Raw genomic sequence first — 18,396 nt, 5'->3', positions numbered from 1 at the left:
AAAAAGTAATTAATCCCCTTAAAGTTGAGTGGGAAAAAACCCTCTAATAAATAAATAAATAAATAAATAAATAAATAAATAAATAAATAAATAAATAAATAAATAAATAAATAAATATCATTCTAGTGTCATACATTATTTAGGACTTAATGTACACATTGATGTAAAAAATTTACAAAATGAAGCATCGACTTTGTTTGCTAAAAGACCCTAATCTAATTCAAACATTAAACTAACATGAGAGTTCGATCGATTTCTGCAGAATTCTTGTTGATCTAATATTTGGTCACAACAAAAGCCAATAATGACATGCAGATGTCAGTCAACGTCCATTAATGTAATAAGAATTGTTTTAACCGACTGTTTCTCAAAGGGAAGAAACACAAACTGATGCGGTGGCGCTTGAGCTTTGTAATATTTGTTACACGTACATAAAGTATCCCTCAAATTACCACGAATCAGGCCGTTTTATACAGGTACTGTTATTTAAATAACTTCACGCAAATGTAATCAAATAGACCTCAAATAGCACTTTCTCTTCTCTATGTCCTCAGGAGTGACTGAGTGACAGCAAAGCAAAAAAACTAACAAACTGAAAAAACTGAGCTAATATATATTAGCTCAGTTACAAATGCAAAATAATACTTTCTGGATTTTATAAAAAAAATTTAAGGATACATGTTTTTACAGTGTGGTTTGAGGTTATAAATATCCCTCATATCTCCCAGATAGCATTAAAAGAAAAAAATCGGAAAAAACAACAACACTCCTTTATACTGATTTAATTTTACACACAAAACTAAAGTATTCGGTGTCGGGTCTTATTAATGAACAGTCACATTTTAGAAGTCAGACCGTGCCTCGCTTTCAGGTTTGGTGGGTGTGTAGTTTTTCCACATTTGTATTTCACTGCATTTCAATAGTGCAAAGAAAATTAATAGGAAGCATAATTTGTCTGAAATGAGAGAAAACCTACAGCCACTATGATGTTAAGGATACGATCACGAGAAAAAAAAAAAAAAAAAGTTTGTCACCCACACATGTAGGACACATGACCTCAGTGAAATTCCTCTGGTGGAGGCCGACTCCTCCGGGGTTACATGTTGATTTCACTCTATGTCATCCGACGGGGAGGCAGAGTAACGACGGATGATGCAGTAACACAACTGAAGCGGGCGTCAGGAGAAGTGAGAGGAAGCTGTGGGTTTGTTGGACTCACCGGGCGACGGGGTTGTGAGAAGAGAGCAGGTTTCCCCTCAGCAGAGCCGCAGCAGACTGTCTGAGCTCGGACACAGGCTGCAGACCAACGTCAGCTCATGACAGGAGGGACAGATACCTCTGCACTCACACCCTCCACTGGACCACGCTGGATTAACCCTTTAGTCGCCCAAGAGGGAACGCTGCCCACATCCTTGGTGAGGAGGAAGAATTGTTGTCGCGATGTGATCGCGCCACATGCAGAGTTTTAAACACCGTTGGGTGTGTACAGCATTTCTTTTTCTCACTTTCAATTTTCATCTATTTGGTGTTTTTTTTTCTCTTTTCTTTTAATAATCCTACATGTTTTCTGCACAATAGTTCTATTTCACAATAGTTTTGCACAGCTGCTTCACTCCCCGCTGCAATACTTGTAAATATTTCACAGCTGTACATATTTAATATTTCAATATTTATATCTTAGCTTTCTGTGTTATATTTTCTAATATTGTGTTTTTTTATGCTGTCAATGAGGCTGCTGTCACAACATTTCACAGCTGACACTGTGTTTTAGCATTGCTAGAGAGTGATAATAAAGGACCTCTATTCTATTCTATTCTATGTTTTAATGTTTTTATCTTCCCTTGTTGTTTCTTTGTTGTCGCTCAAGAGTGCTGTACAAATAAAGTAGATGTTTTTTTTATTGCATATATCTTGTATGCTTGTTTTTCCAAACGTTATGCATCCTGGTAAAGCAGTGTGAAAGGTGCTTATTCTTGTATTGTAGTACTTTATGAGAAAAAAGAGCTATGTTGATTCTTTTAACTGAAACTTTTTCTCACAAAATGTTTCTATTTTTCATTTTTTTTTTGTTTAGTATAAGATTTGACCCTTTAGGTGCTCGTTTTAACAGATGAAACGTCCAAAATTCACACATTGTGTGATAATGGTATTAAAAGAACATTTGTGCCATCTTCTTCCATTATCAACACTTTTTTTTCATCCGCGCCCCTCGACAAATGAAATCATGAATTTATCTGCAGTATCTCTCCATGTGGGGAAAAATAGGATAAAAATGCAAAATGTTCTATTTTTTAAGTAAAAATAATGTGCGGTTTCATCGTGAAAAATATTTTGAAAGAAAGTTTACAAATGTAAAATGAGGAAAATTCGTAATTCTGTTAGATTTTATTTTTCACTTTATTATTTAATACAACTTACTGTTTAATATGTTTGAAGGACGTCTGTGCTCCAAATGGTGCAGTCAATAGTTGCACCATAGCAAAAATGTCCAACACATTTAAAATGCAGTGGATATAGATGAAACTACATACTATATCGATGATATACTGTAGATTAAAGTTCATTAAAAACTAGAACACAATTTGCCAGCGTATATGGTAGCCACTTTAATAAACAGAGATATCCACAGCAAAAGTCAGCTAACTCGGGTATAAGCGGTAAAGGAACAAGTTACACTTTAAATGTGATCTTGTGTAAGGTTAGAACTTCCTGTTTGTCAAAATCTTATTTTACTGTTGTGAGATTAAAAGAAGGATTAGTTTGAATTTTGTTTGCTTTAAATACACTTAGGCAACTGTATATGCATCAGCTGATAAACCAACTTTTATCTGTTTGATTTGTTACTTATATTCGACATAAACTGCAGAGAAGCAGGATTTTTTATTTTATTTTGCCTAAAAACAAACACACAAATAAACCTTTTATTATTCTTGCATCATATTCATGAATCAATTAAAGAAAAAGTAAGATGGAGATTCTGATGGGGTCCAGTAGCTCTCAGCTGCTTTTAAAAGTCATTGGAATTAAAAATCTGATTATATTCTTAAAAAACATTTCCAAAACAGGATTTCCTGGAAGTGTAACAAAAATAAGTTTGATAGATGCGACAGTTTTCAGAATGCAAACAAAGACTGATCAGATATTTGGAATTAAAAGCATCTAAAAAGCTGGATTTATCCATGTCCAATAGCTCCCAATCAGAAGTTTCCAATATTCTCCTATAATGTTAAAAAAAACGCCAAAATGTCCTGCCTTCAACTTGGCGTGATCAACAGATCACGTGCAGGATTTCCAGGGCCGATGTGGCTCAAGCGCTTTCAAAACCCCTGCAGTAAGATTAATTGGCCAATGAATGCACTTTAAGGTAAAGAATTGAGCCTATTTAATGTTTCGAAGGCTGGTTCGCTACATTTTTACGTAAAAGATTAACGGTGGTTAAGTAACGGTACACAACGACATTTGTTATCCATCTTTAATTGAGACATCAGGAGCCATACGGTCCAAAAATACAACATTTCAGAGATCTGCGGAATAGAATAAGAGCAAGGTCCCAGATACAAGTCGGCTGTGGTGACGATGTCGCAGAGGCAGACGAATACTGAACAGAGGGAACGTTTTCAAGCGTTCCACACAAAACCCCGGTGATCGACCGTTTCACTCGACAGGTGAGTGGCGGCGAACAATAGCCTTTCCAAATCATCGATCCGCGCCGCTTGAGGACATTTCACAGACACGCCAATGATAAATATGAAGTGCTGCATTTTTATTTATTTTTTTTATACTTAACTTTGCAAACGAGAGCAAAATAAATCGGTGAACATAATAAACTGTCCGGTCATTGCAGCTGCTTAAATCCACTCACATTAGGTGAGCTCAGACAACCTGTACAGTATATCCACCCCACAAAGGTTTGATTGTTTCTAGTCGTGAAGGGTGTTTAAGGTAACGTCGTCACACGCGGCTGAACCGCTTTAATTAGTGCTTCGTTCCGTCCGACGGAGATGAGTGGAGTATGAAGGGAACCAGTTTAGCTTCACACGACGCAAGCTGCTACGCAAACCTTCCGCTCAGGGGAGCTTTGGTTGTTTTCTGATTATTTAGCCACCAAAGCAACAAAGCGAGTGTTTGGACAGATGTACATAAATATATTTACAAACAAAAAATTAAAAACAACAATAACATAATAATAAAACCTGTACATTTTGGTACCCTGAACACTCGGTGCCCCAACACCTATTTCTCAAACCAGTACAGATATTAACACTTATACAAATTCCAGCCGAGTTTAAACCAAAATTTTTCCATCTCTACTCTTTTTTTTTTTTTTTCTTTTCAAAATAAAAGGAAGCCACTGAAACACTGTTAGAGTTTCTTCATCCCAGTCACTGGATCACAGTCTGAGGATGTTTAGAGTATTTTGAGCACAAGTGTGGCAGTTGTTAGTGAAGGTTTATAAATCCATAGTAAAATATTCAGTTTGATTTAGATCCTTGGACAGTCCAGCGTTAAGACTCACTCAACCATTCACAACTTGTTTCTTTCCATCAAGTCTTTTTCACATTAACACACATCACAGCAGTTTAACTGTTGAACTTCCCAACATCTTTCTATGTGAACAATCCCCGTTGTGAACCTTCAAAAAACAAAGAGTCCAAAGCAAAACCCACCGATTAAAATGGAGTTCAACCCAAATACACAACTGCTTTCAAATGCAACTTGTCCAAGTTTGGAAATAGAAAAGTGCAAATTTGGGAAAAATCAAAAGCAGAAAAAACGAGAACCGCCTACTGTCATCATGAATTCCTTTCTGCCATTCACACATAAATCATCTCTCAGCACTTCTGAGGTGCCAAGAGATTGAAGTATTTGTGACGAGATTGTTTTATTTTTTTAGTTTAGTTTTTTTAAGTGAGTGAATTCGCTGCTCCTCACATCAGAAATCTCTAAGCGACACATTTCAGCCACCACTCGTGTCTTTTTCCTCCAAGGGCACCAGCTGTATTGCACACATTGAGAGGGTCCGAGGACCCGCACCTCCATCCTCCAGCGCCGTCGGGTCTACGCCCAGCGTCCACTGGACACGAAGCTCCTGCTGAAGGAGAAACTTGTGTCTGAACTCTCGTGTTTCCCCCAAGCGCCAAACGGCACCACGATGATTGTGCTGTTGTCCTCGGAGCCGTACTGAAGAGCCTGCGGGAGGCGGCAGAGAGACATGAGGATTATGCATCAGTAATAAAAATTTTTAAAAAAAAGTCAATATTTCAATCTAGAATTCCTCCACTTGCTCTGTTCACATCTAATCCACTATCTCAACACAATAACTGGAGTGTCTAATGGCGACGCGTTACATAACCAACATGAGCACAAAGCTCACGTGGCTGGTAGGAATGTGACGTATCCTGCACACAGACCCGGAGCGGAAGGTAAACAAGGCGATGCCGCCTCGGCCCAGCTGATCGGACAATTTAATCAGATATGCGCGTTTACGTCACAGAATTTTAATCGGATCGGTGTTTAATGAGATCATTTGGCTGCCGGCACTTTGCTGCAGCTGCTGTGTGTCTTTCGTTCCAACCTCACTACACTTTCATTCCCCAGCGAGAGAAGCTTCCCTCACCACGCTCATCACCACGTCAAAATTAAAAAGCTACCTCCAGCCATTAATGTTTGGAAGAGTGAAGCCTTGAGCTTCTCTGAAATACGCTGCAGTGAGTTGTGCACCAGTTCTTTCTCACTCTGGTTTGTTTTGGGCCGGTGGCCTGCATTGCATGCCGTCCCTCAGCAAGGCCACCGTGGCCCTGCTTTTCAACGACAGCACACCTGCTTTAAATAAAAAGCTTATTCATTTCAAAATAGTGGGCTAAAACTGAGAAATAGCTAAAACACTCATGACGGCCATTCCTCTTTACCAGAATAGGACACCCTGTTCTTGAAGCCAAACAGAGGCTGAATGCATTAACCAGGGGACCCGAACACACGTTGTCAACAGAATGCTGAAGTTTCTCGGTGTGTGCGTGTTGATATGTTGATGGTGTTTCACACAGAGTCAAAAAGGGGTATGTACGTCCACGTCTGTCTGTCTGTGTGAAGGAATCTTTCAAATAATTCCCGACCATCAAATACCTTCGGACAACAATCCCACAGCAATCGAACGTAAACATCGCCTTCCTTGTGACAACGGTGACGTTTCCTTTTAGACGCGAACACGTTACCTGGTCAGAGATTCTATGCGCCGCCTCTTTGGGGTCGTGACACTGGTTGATGACGTTGCAGATCTCCTGGCTGTTCATAATGAAGTTCACGCCGTCCGTCGTCAGCGCCAGGAAAGAGTCGTAGGCGTGGTGCAGCTGGAGGACAAGCAGAATTTACCGACATATCCACACATTTTCAAAACTATTTTTCACCTGGTGGGATTTAATAACACTCCGGCTGAAAGGATAAATTGGAATTCACTGCATAAACGGCTGACAGGCAAAGCTTGATGAGACAATGTCTCTAAGGAAGCATTTGAAGATTTCAGGAGACGTGAAAACTGCTGATTATGCATGTTGCACAGAAATTGTTGATGTTTACAGGTTCAAGTCCTTCACACATGAGCAACAGCGAGAAGATATTTAAACATGTTAGCATGTTATTTAAACAACTTGTTAGTCCTACCATGGTCCTCTTTGTCTCGGGCTCAGCGATGACTCCCATTTTCTTGAGGTCAAAGTCTCCAATGCTGCGCGTCATAGCCAACCTGCCATTGACGTTGGGCTGTCCCAGACTGTTCCAGGTGATAAAACCCCCACTCTTCTTTACCCTTTTGGAGAGAGCAGACGAAGAAGATGTTTGAAAAGATATTGGAGAATAATTAGAGGTCGAAGAAAGGCGGCGTACAGAACCAGGGTAATGCAGCTTTTACAAAACGTAAATGTTTTCAATTAAGATCTGGTAACTTTAGAATCTCATTTCAATATAGACTATAAGAACTTTTTCTTTCCTCTCAAAAGGGTTTCTGGAATTTTAATAATTCATCCATCTTTGTCCAGTGTCAGGTGATGGTCCCATACTTTAAACGATAAAAAAAATGTTTTGCACCAAAAATGGCCAGAAACCATGGATGAGATGATCAGACCTTATCAATAAATAAATGGCACCAAATTGATATGGTACATTAGTAGTTATAATGATTTAGTGACTATTAATTTACCATTTGGACAAAATGAATAATCAATGACTTTTACAAGAAAGTGCTTTCTTGTTCAGGGGAAAAAGTACTATTAAAAAAAAGTTTGAACTTCCACAAAAGTGTTTTATAAATACTACAATGGTGTGAATAGTTCTGAAAAAGTGAGGTCTAACATTCAGCTTCTGGTGTTACGTTGGATTCTGAATACCTGCAAAGGATCTTTATAAACAAGACAGTGACTTTGTGATCACGCCAGAGAGTTTTGTTGTTAATGAGCTGCTTAAAGGCTTGAAATTGTTGCATTTGAAATGTTGCGGATGACAGTGAAGAATATGGGCTATAGCCTGAGGACAATGGAGATGTATGAAACTGTAATGAGGAAAAATTTGATAAATAGTAAGCATGTGTGTGTGTGTGTGTCCAAAAGGTAATATTCATCCAGTTACTCAAAAAAGGTATTAACATTCATTTAATTGGTGTGGTCTTATAATCAAAGCTTGCCTTCTATTTGGACCAACATTCAGATAGGAGTTTTTGCAGAGCCTGAGTGACATTATTCTGTTTAAAAGTTGAGGTCACACCACACACCTTTCCTTCTCATCCTTCCTCTCAGGAGTGTGGTCAACAGTGAGCTTCATGGCCTTGCCCTTGCGGCACAACATGGCACGGCTGTCACCCACGCTGCCGACCACCAGCTCGATGCCGTCCCTCAGCAAGGCCACTGTGGCAGTGGTGCCTGCGTTCATTCCGGGTACTACAGAGACATAAAGGCAAACATCAGAGTAGGAAGAAGCACTGGAGGTCCACTAAAGAGTGACTGGTCACTACCACTTGTTCACAACAACCATATGGTGTGTCTCACACGCTCACATCCACACACAGCAACATGAACACATGGATGGGAAGTCATACGGGAGATTTGGAGCAAACTACAGATTAAACAATAGAGGAGGCAGTAACACATGCAGTTTTGAAACTGTTGCAGCAGAAACTTCAGGTTCGGGGCAAATTTTTATAGCAGTTATGCCCCAAAAATGAACGGAAACATAACTCGGCTGATGCAGCATTTATCCATGTCCAATACTTGGCTTGATAATGGAAAAGAAACACATTATCTCATCTAAAAATGCCACGAAAACCTTTATAAACTGTATTTTGTTTTCTTTCTTGATGTACGAGTATACTTCAATAGTTGTCAGAAATTTAAAAATAAATAAAACCAAAACTGACAACTTGTATCGACACAGTCAAACAACAGCACGTCAGCAGCAGATAAAATGTTAACCTTTAAGGGCTGATGAAATTTGACTGACGTCACTGGTTCGGCTTTATAATTTTGTTCTTTCAAAGACACAAAAGAGAACGCTAAAGTAGGATCATTCAAGGTCTGATCCGGATATAAAACATGCTACATCTCATGGACTAGACCTGTCACTGATGACAAACATCTCATCATACAACTTGTCAAACTTGATGCACTGTTTCACAAGAAGCGTAAGCATACACTTGGTGAGAGAAGAAAAAAAGAGAGCGAGAGAGAGGAGTGAGAGAAAGATAGGGAACCTTCCAGTAGTCCAGGATTTAGGACCCGCTGGACTCTCCTTCAATATCTAGCCTCTCGTCATCCACATTGGTGCCAAGGGCCTCCAGCTCTGAGCTGGGTCAGCAGCTGCCGTAGATAACATGCACACACACATACAGGCATATTGGGACATTTCACACAGCGTGGCCGATGTATGGCCACATCACAGGCAAACTAGCTTTTGCAGGAACAGACAACCCTAATTTAGATATCATGGAGTTTGGGTAGAGTCAAACTGACCTGGGAAGTTTCTAGACAGCTATGGCAAACACGTAAACCATTAGTGAATATGACACGGTTTTTGCTTTTTTGGGTTATATTCAAGTTATCCCCTATATCTCTGGGCCCATGCTTATGATAAACAGTGTAATAAATCAAGACTGGGAATAAAATATAAGCAGACCAGCAACAAATTAAAGTGAAAAATAAAAGACAATATCAACAGATTTAGTTTGTTTGAATAGACTTCAAAAACATTGGCACATTTGCATAAAGATGTACAAACTGCTTTCAAATTCATATCAATGCTATGCCCTTATCAGAAACTTGTGAATGATAGAAGCAAAGAGCGGTGGCAACAAACTAATGCAAGATTTAATTGACGGTAACCCTCTTCAAAACATTTATTGAAGTCTGTGTGTATTAATTAGTTATAATTGGTGCAAATAAGTTAAGGTTTTTTTCCCCTTTAATTGTTGCTTGTCTGCATGTTTAAATGTCGTGCTGGAAGCAAGAAAGCGCTCGTTATCGTTATTCGCTCTACTTGTAGCTTTGTTTATGATTCACCAGTTAATCAGTAGCTCGGGGTAAAATGACAGACCTCTAACCAAATGTGCTCGAGTCATGTGAGTCGGGATATCCCAGACTTCAAGGCCTAAGTAGAATAAGTAAATTGGGTTTGAAGAGAGAAGAAAACACGTCATCACATATATTCATGTGCGCAGGTTCAGTATGCACTTATATCTGGAGAGATACGACATGATAGAACCTACCATTTGGTGAGAAGTGTAAGTGCTTTTGCAGAGCTTTGTCTACTTCAAGAAAGGCTTTTGTTAAAACTAATTCCAGATTGTCGCTATCTGCCACAAAGTCCCTAAAAGAAGGCCAAAGAGAAAAACAACAACAAAATCAGCAATTGGCATTCAAACAATTAACTTTATGTGCCAATAAGTCATGTAGATATATAACAAGTTTCTTACTTGATAAATTTTTCCATGTATTTCTCACAAAAGTCGGCGGCCTGTGCTCCTCCATGCCCATCAAACAGGGCGAAGTAGAGGATGCTGTCAGTCAGCTGAGAGACACGGAAGCGGTCTTCGTTCTCTTTGCGTTGCCCGATGAGTGAGGCACAGCCGACCCTCGATAAACTGACTTTGGGAATTGGCTTGCCGTATCGGATGCTGGGTGGCAACAAGATGGGCTCATCGATGCGATTGTCCCAGATGCCAAAGGAATCCCAAGTGGTGGGGTGACCACTGCTGTCTGCATCGAAGCGTGTGTTGCTGCGCAGATTTTCTGAAGGGCTGAAAATTTGTCTGCGGAGGATTACGAACTGCGGGTGGACGTTGTGCTGGAATGGAACTGGGGCTAAAGCTGGGTGGAGAAAACTACTGCGACCCACATGAGGACCACTGCACCTTGCCAGGCGCACAAGGCAAGCTGCTGACATCACCCTGACAGCACAAACACCGGAGAAGTGCGAGATGCAGAGGAAAAGGATTGTATTGTCCAAAACCTGAAGGGAGAAAAAAAAAGATTGCTTACATTGTACAAACAGTTTGACTAAAGAATACAACGATTGAAATAGTTTAAACCAAATCATGTATCGAGTTATACAAGTATCATTGGAATGGGGAGTGTTCATATTAAAAGTAGCCAATGCTTCCAAGCACAGGGATGTACTGATAACTCAGGGTTCAGATTTCTCTGAATGCTTACTTAGTTTGCCATGTTTGACTGAGCTGAAGTCAGCACAGAAGTTGTTTTTTGGCTTTAGCAGAAACCCCTGGGTGACATAGACATCCTTGATATCTGTCATATTGACTGACACTGACTCATTACAAAGCTATGCCCTCTGAAGAAATGAGAAACAGCCTTCAAATTTCAGTACAAGTTCAGAATATTTTGTGGCAAAAAAAAAAGAAGGGTTGGTTAATGTTTGTTGCAGCATGTCAGGAGGCCAACAAGATTCCTGCTGGTTTTTATTACAACTTGGCCTGAAAACAGTGAAAGCTTAGAGAGCTGGTGCCAGAGAGAGGGTGAAGAGAGAGACTGAATGTCCCAAAGAAAAATGAGGAAGTGTCAATCATGACAAGCTTTCCCAGTGAAGGAAAAGAACAAAAATGAAAATAAGAAAACGTTTCCACGGTGAGGATAGCAAGGTTGACACTTTAAGAGATCTCCGACATTTCCAATTCTGCATGAATAGTCTTGATAAAACATACTCTTTATCTTTTCAATATATAAAATATGATCAATCTCCACAGGTTTTCATGGAAAGAACAGGTCGTGGGAGGGACAGTTCGCGTTTCAAAATGGTCTAAATAATCAGCTTTAAAACTGTGTACGTTTCTTTAACGAAAAACTAGTCTGACACATTTGTTGGAAGTGTTTTTTTCGTGTTAGTTTTGACATAAGCTGGAGGACAAAATCATTTTTAAAAGCGTAGGTGCACGCTGCATGATTCAAAATAAACACTGGGGTGTTACGTAACAGCTAGCCGCCGTGCAGCTAGCTGCTAGCCGTCAATCAAGCGCTTTACCGACATTACCGACATAAGTACGCAGAATCTCAGGCCGTGGTTTAGTAGGGATATTTGATCATGACGACATGTCAAACACAGCGATTGATGCAAGAATGAAAACGGCAGTTTCAAACCGTTTATTTTTTTTTTACATTAGCATCAACGAGCTAGCTATGCAACATCGTTAGCTGATAAGCTAATGAGCCCGAGCTCGCTTTTTTTTTTTTCTTTGATATATAATCAACATTAGCAAAGTCACAACTTAATCTTTGAATTGCTTTCCAGCTCTATGGAAACATACCTCGAATCAGCGGTACTTAACAGTAAACTTGAGTTTTCCGCGGACTCAGTGTGAAGCGTGGCTCACTGAACACCGCCGCCCTCCAGACTCTCAGCCTCAATGTTATCAAACAAGGCCTCTGATGTTGGCCGCGCCAATCAGCGTCCTCGAAACGCGTACACCTCCTTGACTCCCCCCGTATCTGGACGGTCTGATTGGTGGGTGAATGTGTGACTGACAGATGTATGGACCAATAGCTGATGAGAAGCTTTTTCCTCCTGCAGCCTGTTGGAGCAGTGTGTTTATTTTTTGACATTGAAAGAGCCTCTGAGTTCAGGCTTCGTTTTTACAGTTTGCTATAAATGTGTTGTGCACAATCACAGTTTATTTTGTTTTATTTATCCTTCGATTGCCCCCCAATTCTTCCCTGACTGCTTTTAGGACAGACAATTACAGGTTGTTTACGCCAGTGTTGACCCTGCTGGGCTGAAAGGTTACTGTGTCAAGAATTTGATCCTGCACCTTGAAATGGTGTCAGTGTGTGAAACTTCAACAGGTTACTCTCCCAAAATATGACGCTAACCCTCATGAAACAGCGTTCATGAGTTCTCATGTAATTACTACATTTCCTCACTGGGTGGCAACAAAGTCAATGAAATGAAGATGAGCCTCGAACCCCAGGCACAGCAGGGCATCCTGAGTGTTTCTGGCAATAATGTGAATGTTTAAAGCAAGACGAATCAACTATTTCCTTCCAAAACGCTGATGCGAGCTAATTCATGTCGATCCTTGTTATGATTTACATTCTGGTCTGATTTTAGTGCACAGTGACAATTTTTCTTCCAAAGTTTCTGTTCATGTTGGTCACAGATTATGGAATATGTTCCGTTTTTCCACTGTAAAATATCAACGTAGAGCATATAAGATCCATGGGAATACAACATAGGGACTAGAGCAATGCATCTTCACATTACACTGACCACATCTGACCAGCAGCACTCGCCTCGTGACCCCGTAGCAAAAGTAAATATATGTATATAAATTTCGGCCATATCCTGCAATGTTTCTGTTTCTGTTTTTTGCTGACATCCCTTATGGGTTGTCACGCTCGTGGAAAGAACTCAAGTGGAGTTTTGTTTTCTGTGGAACGAGTCAGCGGTGCAATATTTCCAACTTCAGCCTCTCAGCGAACGAGTGAAAAGTCTTAAAAGTTTTAATTTAATTTAATTTTTTTATTTGCTTTCATTCCACACTAAATGCAATATTTGTAGAACATGACTTGCTTGGAGACCCGGTGGAATAGTGGTTACCATCCTCATCTCACTGGACGTCTTCCTGTGTGGTTTGCATGGTCTTCCCCTAACATGCATAGGATGGATTGGATGGATGGATGGATGGATGGATGGATGGATGGATGGATGGACATATGCAGAAGCAGAATAAACAGGTGTATGAACCATATAACAATGCCACACAGTGTAGCTGCTAACCATGCAATCGAAACCACCACAACGAACCAAACCATATTAAAAGTCACTTTTTATTCAAACCATAACTCTTAAGCTCTCCTTTAACAGTATATTGTGACCATGATGCTTGCAAATGCAGGTTTTTTTTTGTTATTGTTTTTTTTAGCAGCACCTGAACATGTACATAGTATTTTATGGCCTCTGAGAGGGAGCTGATCACATTTCAAAACAGTCATTTGATGCACAGCCTGATATAACACACTGGGAAATTATTTCTATGCAGACTTGGATCTTTTACTTTGGATCAAAATATGCAAATAAGCAAATCTCTCGGAGGAAGTGAGCGAACAGAAAATGACCCTCTGCAGTGGTTTGCCTTGTTTTCATTTGGTAAGTGTTGATTTCCTCTGCAGTGTTTCAGAGATCACTGGTGCTCTTTATGGGATTATCTGCCATGACTGAGACCTGAGTTGACTCGCCCCTCCCTCCCCTCCCTCCTCTCACTCCTCCTCCTCCTCTCGTTGCATCCTGTGCTCACGTCTCTCCTCTTCCACCGGCTCTTGTTTTCTGCTTTTTTTTTTTTTTTTGGGATGCACTTTACAGAGGAAGTCGATGTTTAGTCAGTGAGCATTATTCCCGGGGACTCTCAAGGTTACAGCGGGCATGCTGACCGTAAAGTGAGCGAGCACCATGCTGCCACAGACAGCGGTGATATAACCGGGCTGACTGATCTCTCCCACCACAGCCTCCTTCCTCCAGCAGCACAGTCCTCCTCTTCTTCAGGGGGGAAACCAGCACCTGCCGCCGCACCTCGCGCCGTATGACCGCCTCAAAGGTGAGTGAGTGCGTGTGTGTGTGTGTGCGCGTGCCTGTGTGTGAGTGAGTGAGTGTGAGCTCTGCTCGGTTCATGATCGCGCTCTGATCGATCGATCGGGACAGTGTTATTTCTGGCTGAGACACACACACACACACACACACACACACACACACACACACACACACACACACACACACACACACACACACACACACACACACCTCCCAGCGTGGCTCCGAGCTGCGGCTCTGCCATGCGGCTGCACAGCCTCCTCTCACCCGGGGCACCACGCGTCAGGTCCGGCCGTGTGGAGAGAAAGTGTCTCGGTGTGTGTGGAGCCACGAGGTTCTGCGTGGGTTTGTTTTCTTCTCGTTCCACCGAAGAGCTGCAGCTCGGCGCCGGCAGGATTTGTTTGTTTGTTTGTTTTTTCATCTTTCAGACACTTCATATGAAGTGGACAGCTGTTTTTAGTCAAGATGATCCCAGATGGATAAACTTTTGATTTTCATTTTGATGTCTAATTGTAACAGAAAATGTACAAAACAATTGACAAATGAAAAGATTGAGTACAAAATGTTATCATAACTAGGTCAACAACAGTTTTTAATACTTTACTACAAAGATTCTGAACACAATATTTTGCAAAAGAATAAAAAATTGTCATTGTAATATCAACTTTTCCAGCTGCAATAATTCACGTGTTCACACGCTTTGTATTCATGATCTGCATGTCAGCATATCTGGCCAATCAGATGGAGTCTCACTGTATTACTCTTGAATATTTCAACATCATTCACAATAATATATTGAAGGTTTCGATTTTCACTCTTACAAATACAATTAAATTAACTTTGGTACTCTGTATTAGGAGCATTAAAACATAGATTATTTGATTATTATACTCACATTTCATAAGCCACACTGCTCTATATGCACTGTTTAATTTCACAAAGTGACTTTAAGAACAAAATTGTATTATCACTATGATTTTAATTGTGATGCTGGTATTAGTTGACAATGACAATCAAAGTTCTTATGTCTTATTTTATAGCCGGTGGCAACAAGACACAGGCGCAATAATTCTAAAAAACATGACAAAAAACAAAGTCAATAAACTGCTTTTCTTTTGAAATGTTGCTGATTGGAACCGCTGACTGTAGTTTAATATAAAAAACAAAACAGAAACATTAATTTGTATTGAACATTGTGTTAAGGAAGACAAAAATAGAGGAGCGTCCTTTTCTTTGCCGTGAAAATTTATGGATAAGAGATCATGATGAGAAAAACGTAAGTTGAGGATGAATTAACCAGGTTGATTTTCTGGAATCTTACAAGTTTACTAGATGCTTCCTGTTTTCCCCTGACCTGGTTGTTCATAAGAATATTATTCAGTAGAAATGCTCATCATTTGGTAGTTTGTGTGGCTCATTGTAGAATAAAATTAGCTGATCCACTTCATATTACTGTAAATGTATTTGATTTTGGACTTCGCAGGACAAAAACTTTGAAGACATCATGTTGTGCACCAGTAAGCTTTCATTCTACAGACAAAACCAGTAATTAGAGAAGTAATGGACTGATTAATTGTGGCTGAAATGTCCCACCAGCTCCTGTCTTTACAGAATTCACTGTATTGTACCTAATCAGCGAGTGCCAGCCGCATGTCTGCAAACACTTTATTAGTCGTAAGTGAAATCTGTTGTTGCTCTGTGGGTGGTTGTATGCTGTCAAGCCGCCAATTCACCAGATGGCTTGGATCCATTGTTTTTGCCCAATTGTGTCTGAATGGACGTAAACAAATGTAAGACAAAAGCAAAAGTAGTTTGGGAGCCCTGTGCTTAATGATCTGAGTCTAATGCTCACCACATGTCGCGCAAAGCGGCAAATTTAGGACTTTGTGCCAGAGACTCTCCTCATGTGTTGATGTACATCACCTTCAGAGGGTCACATTCGGGTTAAGTACTGTGATTGAACTTTGGACGAGATAATTTTGTATGTTTGCAATATAACCAGGCCGCTATTTAGTCATATTGTTCAGTCATTTTGCAGATTTAACTCGTATTGAGGTTTTTATCGAAGCATGGGGTGAATCTACAGAGTCATGAGCTTAATATAATAAGGATACCCGGGTTGCGTTGGTGGCGCAGTGGTTTGCGCTCTCGATTCACAGCGAGAAGGTTGTGGGTTCTACATTGGGGCTTGTCTGATCTGTTAGCCAACAAAAACCCATTTATTCAGTTATATGCAGAAATATTTTTCAGCAGAGACTTTAATGTATTTCTATTATTTTTGATTGCGTTTGGAAGGTATTATCAGAGGCGTGGGAATGAAAATGATCTGTCATCTCAGTGACACAATAGAATGAACGGTCTTATTGACTTGAAAACTTGCTACTCTAAACCTACCACCGAGAATGAAAATAGTATTTCACATTCAAGAGAGTTACTTTGGAAAGAAGCCGAATAAATGCAGTGGCTGAAGATGAATAATATTGTGTAGAACTATTGTCATTCTTATTGTAAACCTAAGGGTTTATTTCTCCTCTGCGTTCATTTAAGAAAGCTAAGGTAAGGTAATGTTATCAGTACTGCATTTTGTATATTTTTGAATCGCCAGCTTTTTTATTCATGAACGTGAGCATAAAGTGATCTGTGAGTCACGACTGCTGCTGCTGTGTCAAGTGTCATGCCAACACTTGGATCTTCGAAGTCGGCCTGTCATCCACCTAATGTGTAAACCTCTGCCAAAATAAGCATTATACTAATAAGTCTGCAGCACATCTTGACTTAATGAGGGGGGAGGGAGAAAACTTCTCAACCAAAAATAAACCTCGCTTGTGGTAGCCGCCTTTGAACTGCGGAGAAGAAAAGCCTCAGACCGATTTTAATGAGGAGTTTGCGGTGGGCTATTTCAAGACGTGTTACTCTGTTCAGTTTAATTCTCCTGTTCGCCACTTTCACGTCGGCCCCATAAAACACCGACGTGTATTCCTGGCGTGTTATCACACAGACTGGTAACGCATACCTGACATGCTCTGTCTTTGTCCAACCTGTGACTCGTGCAGTTTTGCTATGTAGGAGTTCATGTTTTCTCAGTCAGAAGTAGAAGTCCTTTTGTTTCTCCACTCGACGCCTTTTCATTGAAAAGGAAGCTTCTTGTTCTTTTTCTCGCGGTAAATGTCACTGTCACCCACATCAACACATTGGCAGACCCTCAGGTTGCTCGACTCGATGCTGCTTCCAGGTATCAAGGTCCGACCTGCTGTAATAACTACTGTGAATTGAAGGCGTGTGCTTGAACAAATATGCCCTCGTTGTTTCAGGAATAAACAGCTGCCCAGCAGCTGTTCTCCAATAAACTAGTTGCGGAGGACTGAATTTGTAAGTAGTGTTTCAGGTGAGCAGATCTCTTTGCTTCGCTTGTGTCTTTAGTTTTTCATAACAGCAAAATGAATGTATTGTAATGGACTTAAAACATATTAAATGATTCCGAAAGTTGTCTGCAAACAGCGAAAATCAAATAGTTAGCTTTAAGAGATTAAAAAGAAAGAAAGAAGAAGAAGCCAAATGGGGATGGTTGGTTTTGTTGTGGTTTTCTGTGAAACCTTTGATGATATCGCATTATCTTTAGGGATTTATGGTTGTTAGATGGATGGGAAGTCCTGAAGGTTATCAGTGAAACGAGACGTTCACATTTCCGGGGCTTATTTAGTCTTCTGAGATCCTGTGAAATTAGGACGCTCCAGTTCAGCGGCTGACTTGAGTACGTTTTGTCAAATATGAGAATGGATTTATACACACACACACACACACACACACACACACACACACACACACACACACACACACACACACACACACACACACACACACACACACACACACACACACACACACACAAAAGACATTTTATTGTTTTCTAACATTTCATAGATTAAATCATTAAAAGATGTACAGTGATAAGTAAATATTTGTTGCTGGCAGAATTTGGTGAAGTGTGGACACATGTTAAAACTCCCGATGTTCAGAATTGACACGTAAGCTGCTGCTCTGTTGTGTTAGTTTTGTAGAATGTGTCAGCTTTGTGGCATTTGTGATGGATCCTCGGGTGTTAATCCACACAGAGGTGAAGAAACCAATCAAAGAGTGGTAAGTCATTATGAAACTGGTCAGAAGATACAAGGTCTGTTCATACGCGTATGCAATTATCAAGTCTCTCGTTCTGCCTTTAACAATATTTATGTTTTATCTTTATTATCGTAACCCATTTATTTGGTTATTCCGCCAGGCCTCTAGGGGGCACATTTATTTCAGTTGAGCGTTGTCTGATTTGTT

General features: G+C 40.3%; 2 protein-coding genes across 3 annotated transcripts in view; one reads left to right on the top strand and one right to left on the bottom strand.

The window, feature by feature from the left end:
• Positions 1-3,455: 3,455 nt before the first annotated feature.
• Positions 3,456-11,920, bottom strand: ppm1kb (protein phosphatase, Mg2+/Mn2+ dependent 1Kb). 2 transcript variants are annotated; one of them, XM_080462923.1, is made up of 8 exons: positions 11,798-11,920; positions 9,953-10,488; positions 9,746-9,846; positions 9,574-9,627; positions 7,760-7,925; positions 6,658-6,802; positions 6,213-6,347; positions 3,456-5,190 (listed from the first exon to the last, which is right to left on the bottom strand). In XM_080462923.1, the coding sequence occupies exons 2-8, from the start codon at positions 10,420-10,422 to the stop codon at positions 5,059-5,061; spliced, it is 1,203 nt and encodes a 400-aa protein (XP_080319049.1). In that variant the 5' UTR covers positions 10,423-10,488; positions 11,798-11,920; the 3' UTR covers positions 3,456-5,058. The 2 variants fall into 2 exon arrangements, with proteins under 2 accessions (XP_080319049.1, XP_080319050.1); XM_080462924.1 differs by lacking the exon at positions 9,574-9,627.
• Positions 11,921-13,755: 1,835 nt separating this feature from the next.
• Positions 13,756-18,396, top strand: part of coro2aa (coronin 2Aa) — a 39,979-nt gene continuing 35,338 nt past the window's right edge. The window contains exon 1 of the mRNA XM_080463083.1: positions 13,756-14,080. Within this exon, the coding sequence (XP_080319209.1) occupies positions 14,066-14,080 (15 nt within the window). The 5' untranslated portion in view covers positions 13,756-14,065. The remainder of the gene's footprint in view (positions 14,081-18,396) is intronic.

This window comes from Lipophrys pholis (assembly GCF_963383615.2).
Source record: "Lipophrys pholis genome assembly, chromosome: 5".
NCBI lineage: Eukaryota > Metazoa > Chordata > Actinopteri > Blenniiformes > Blenniidae > Lipophrys > Lipophrys pholis.
This window is presented reverse-complemented; position numbering and strand designations above follow the sequence as displayed.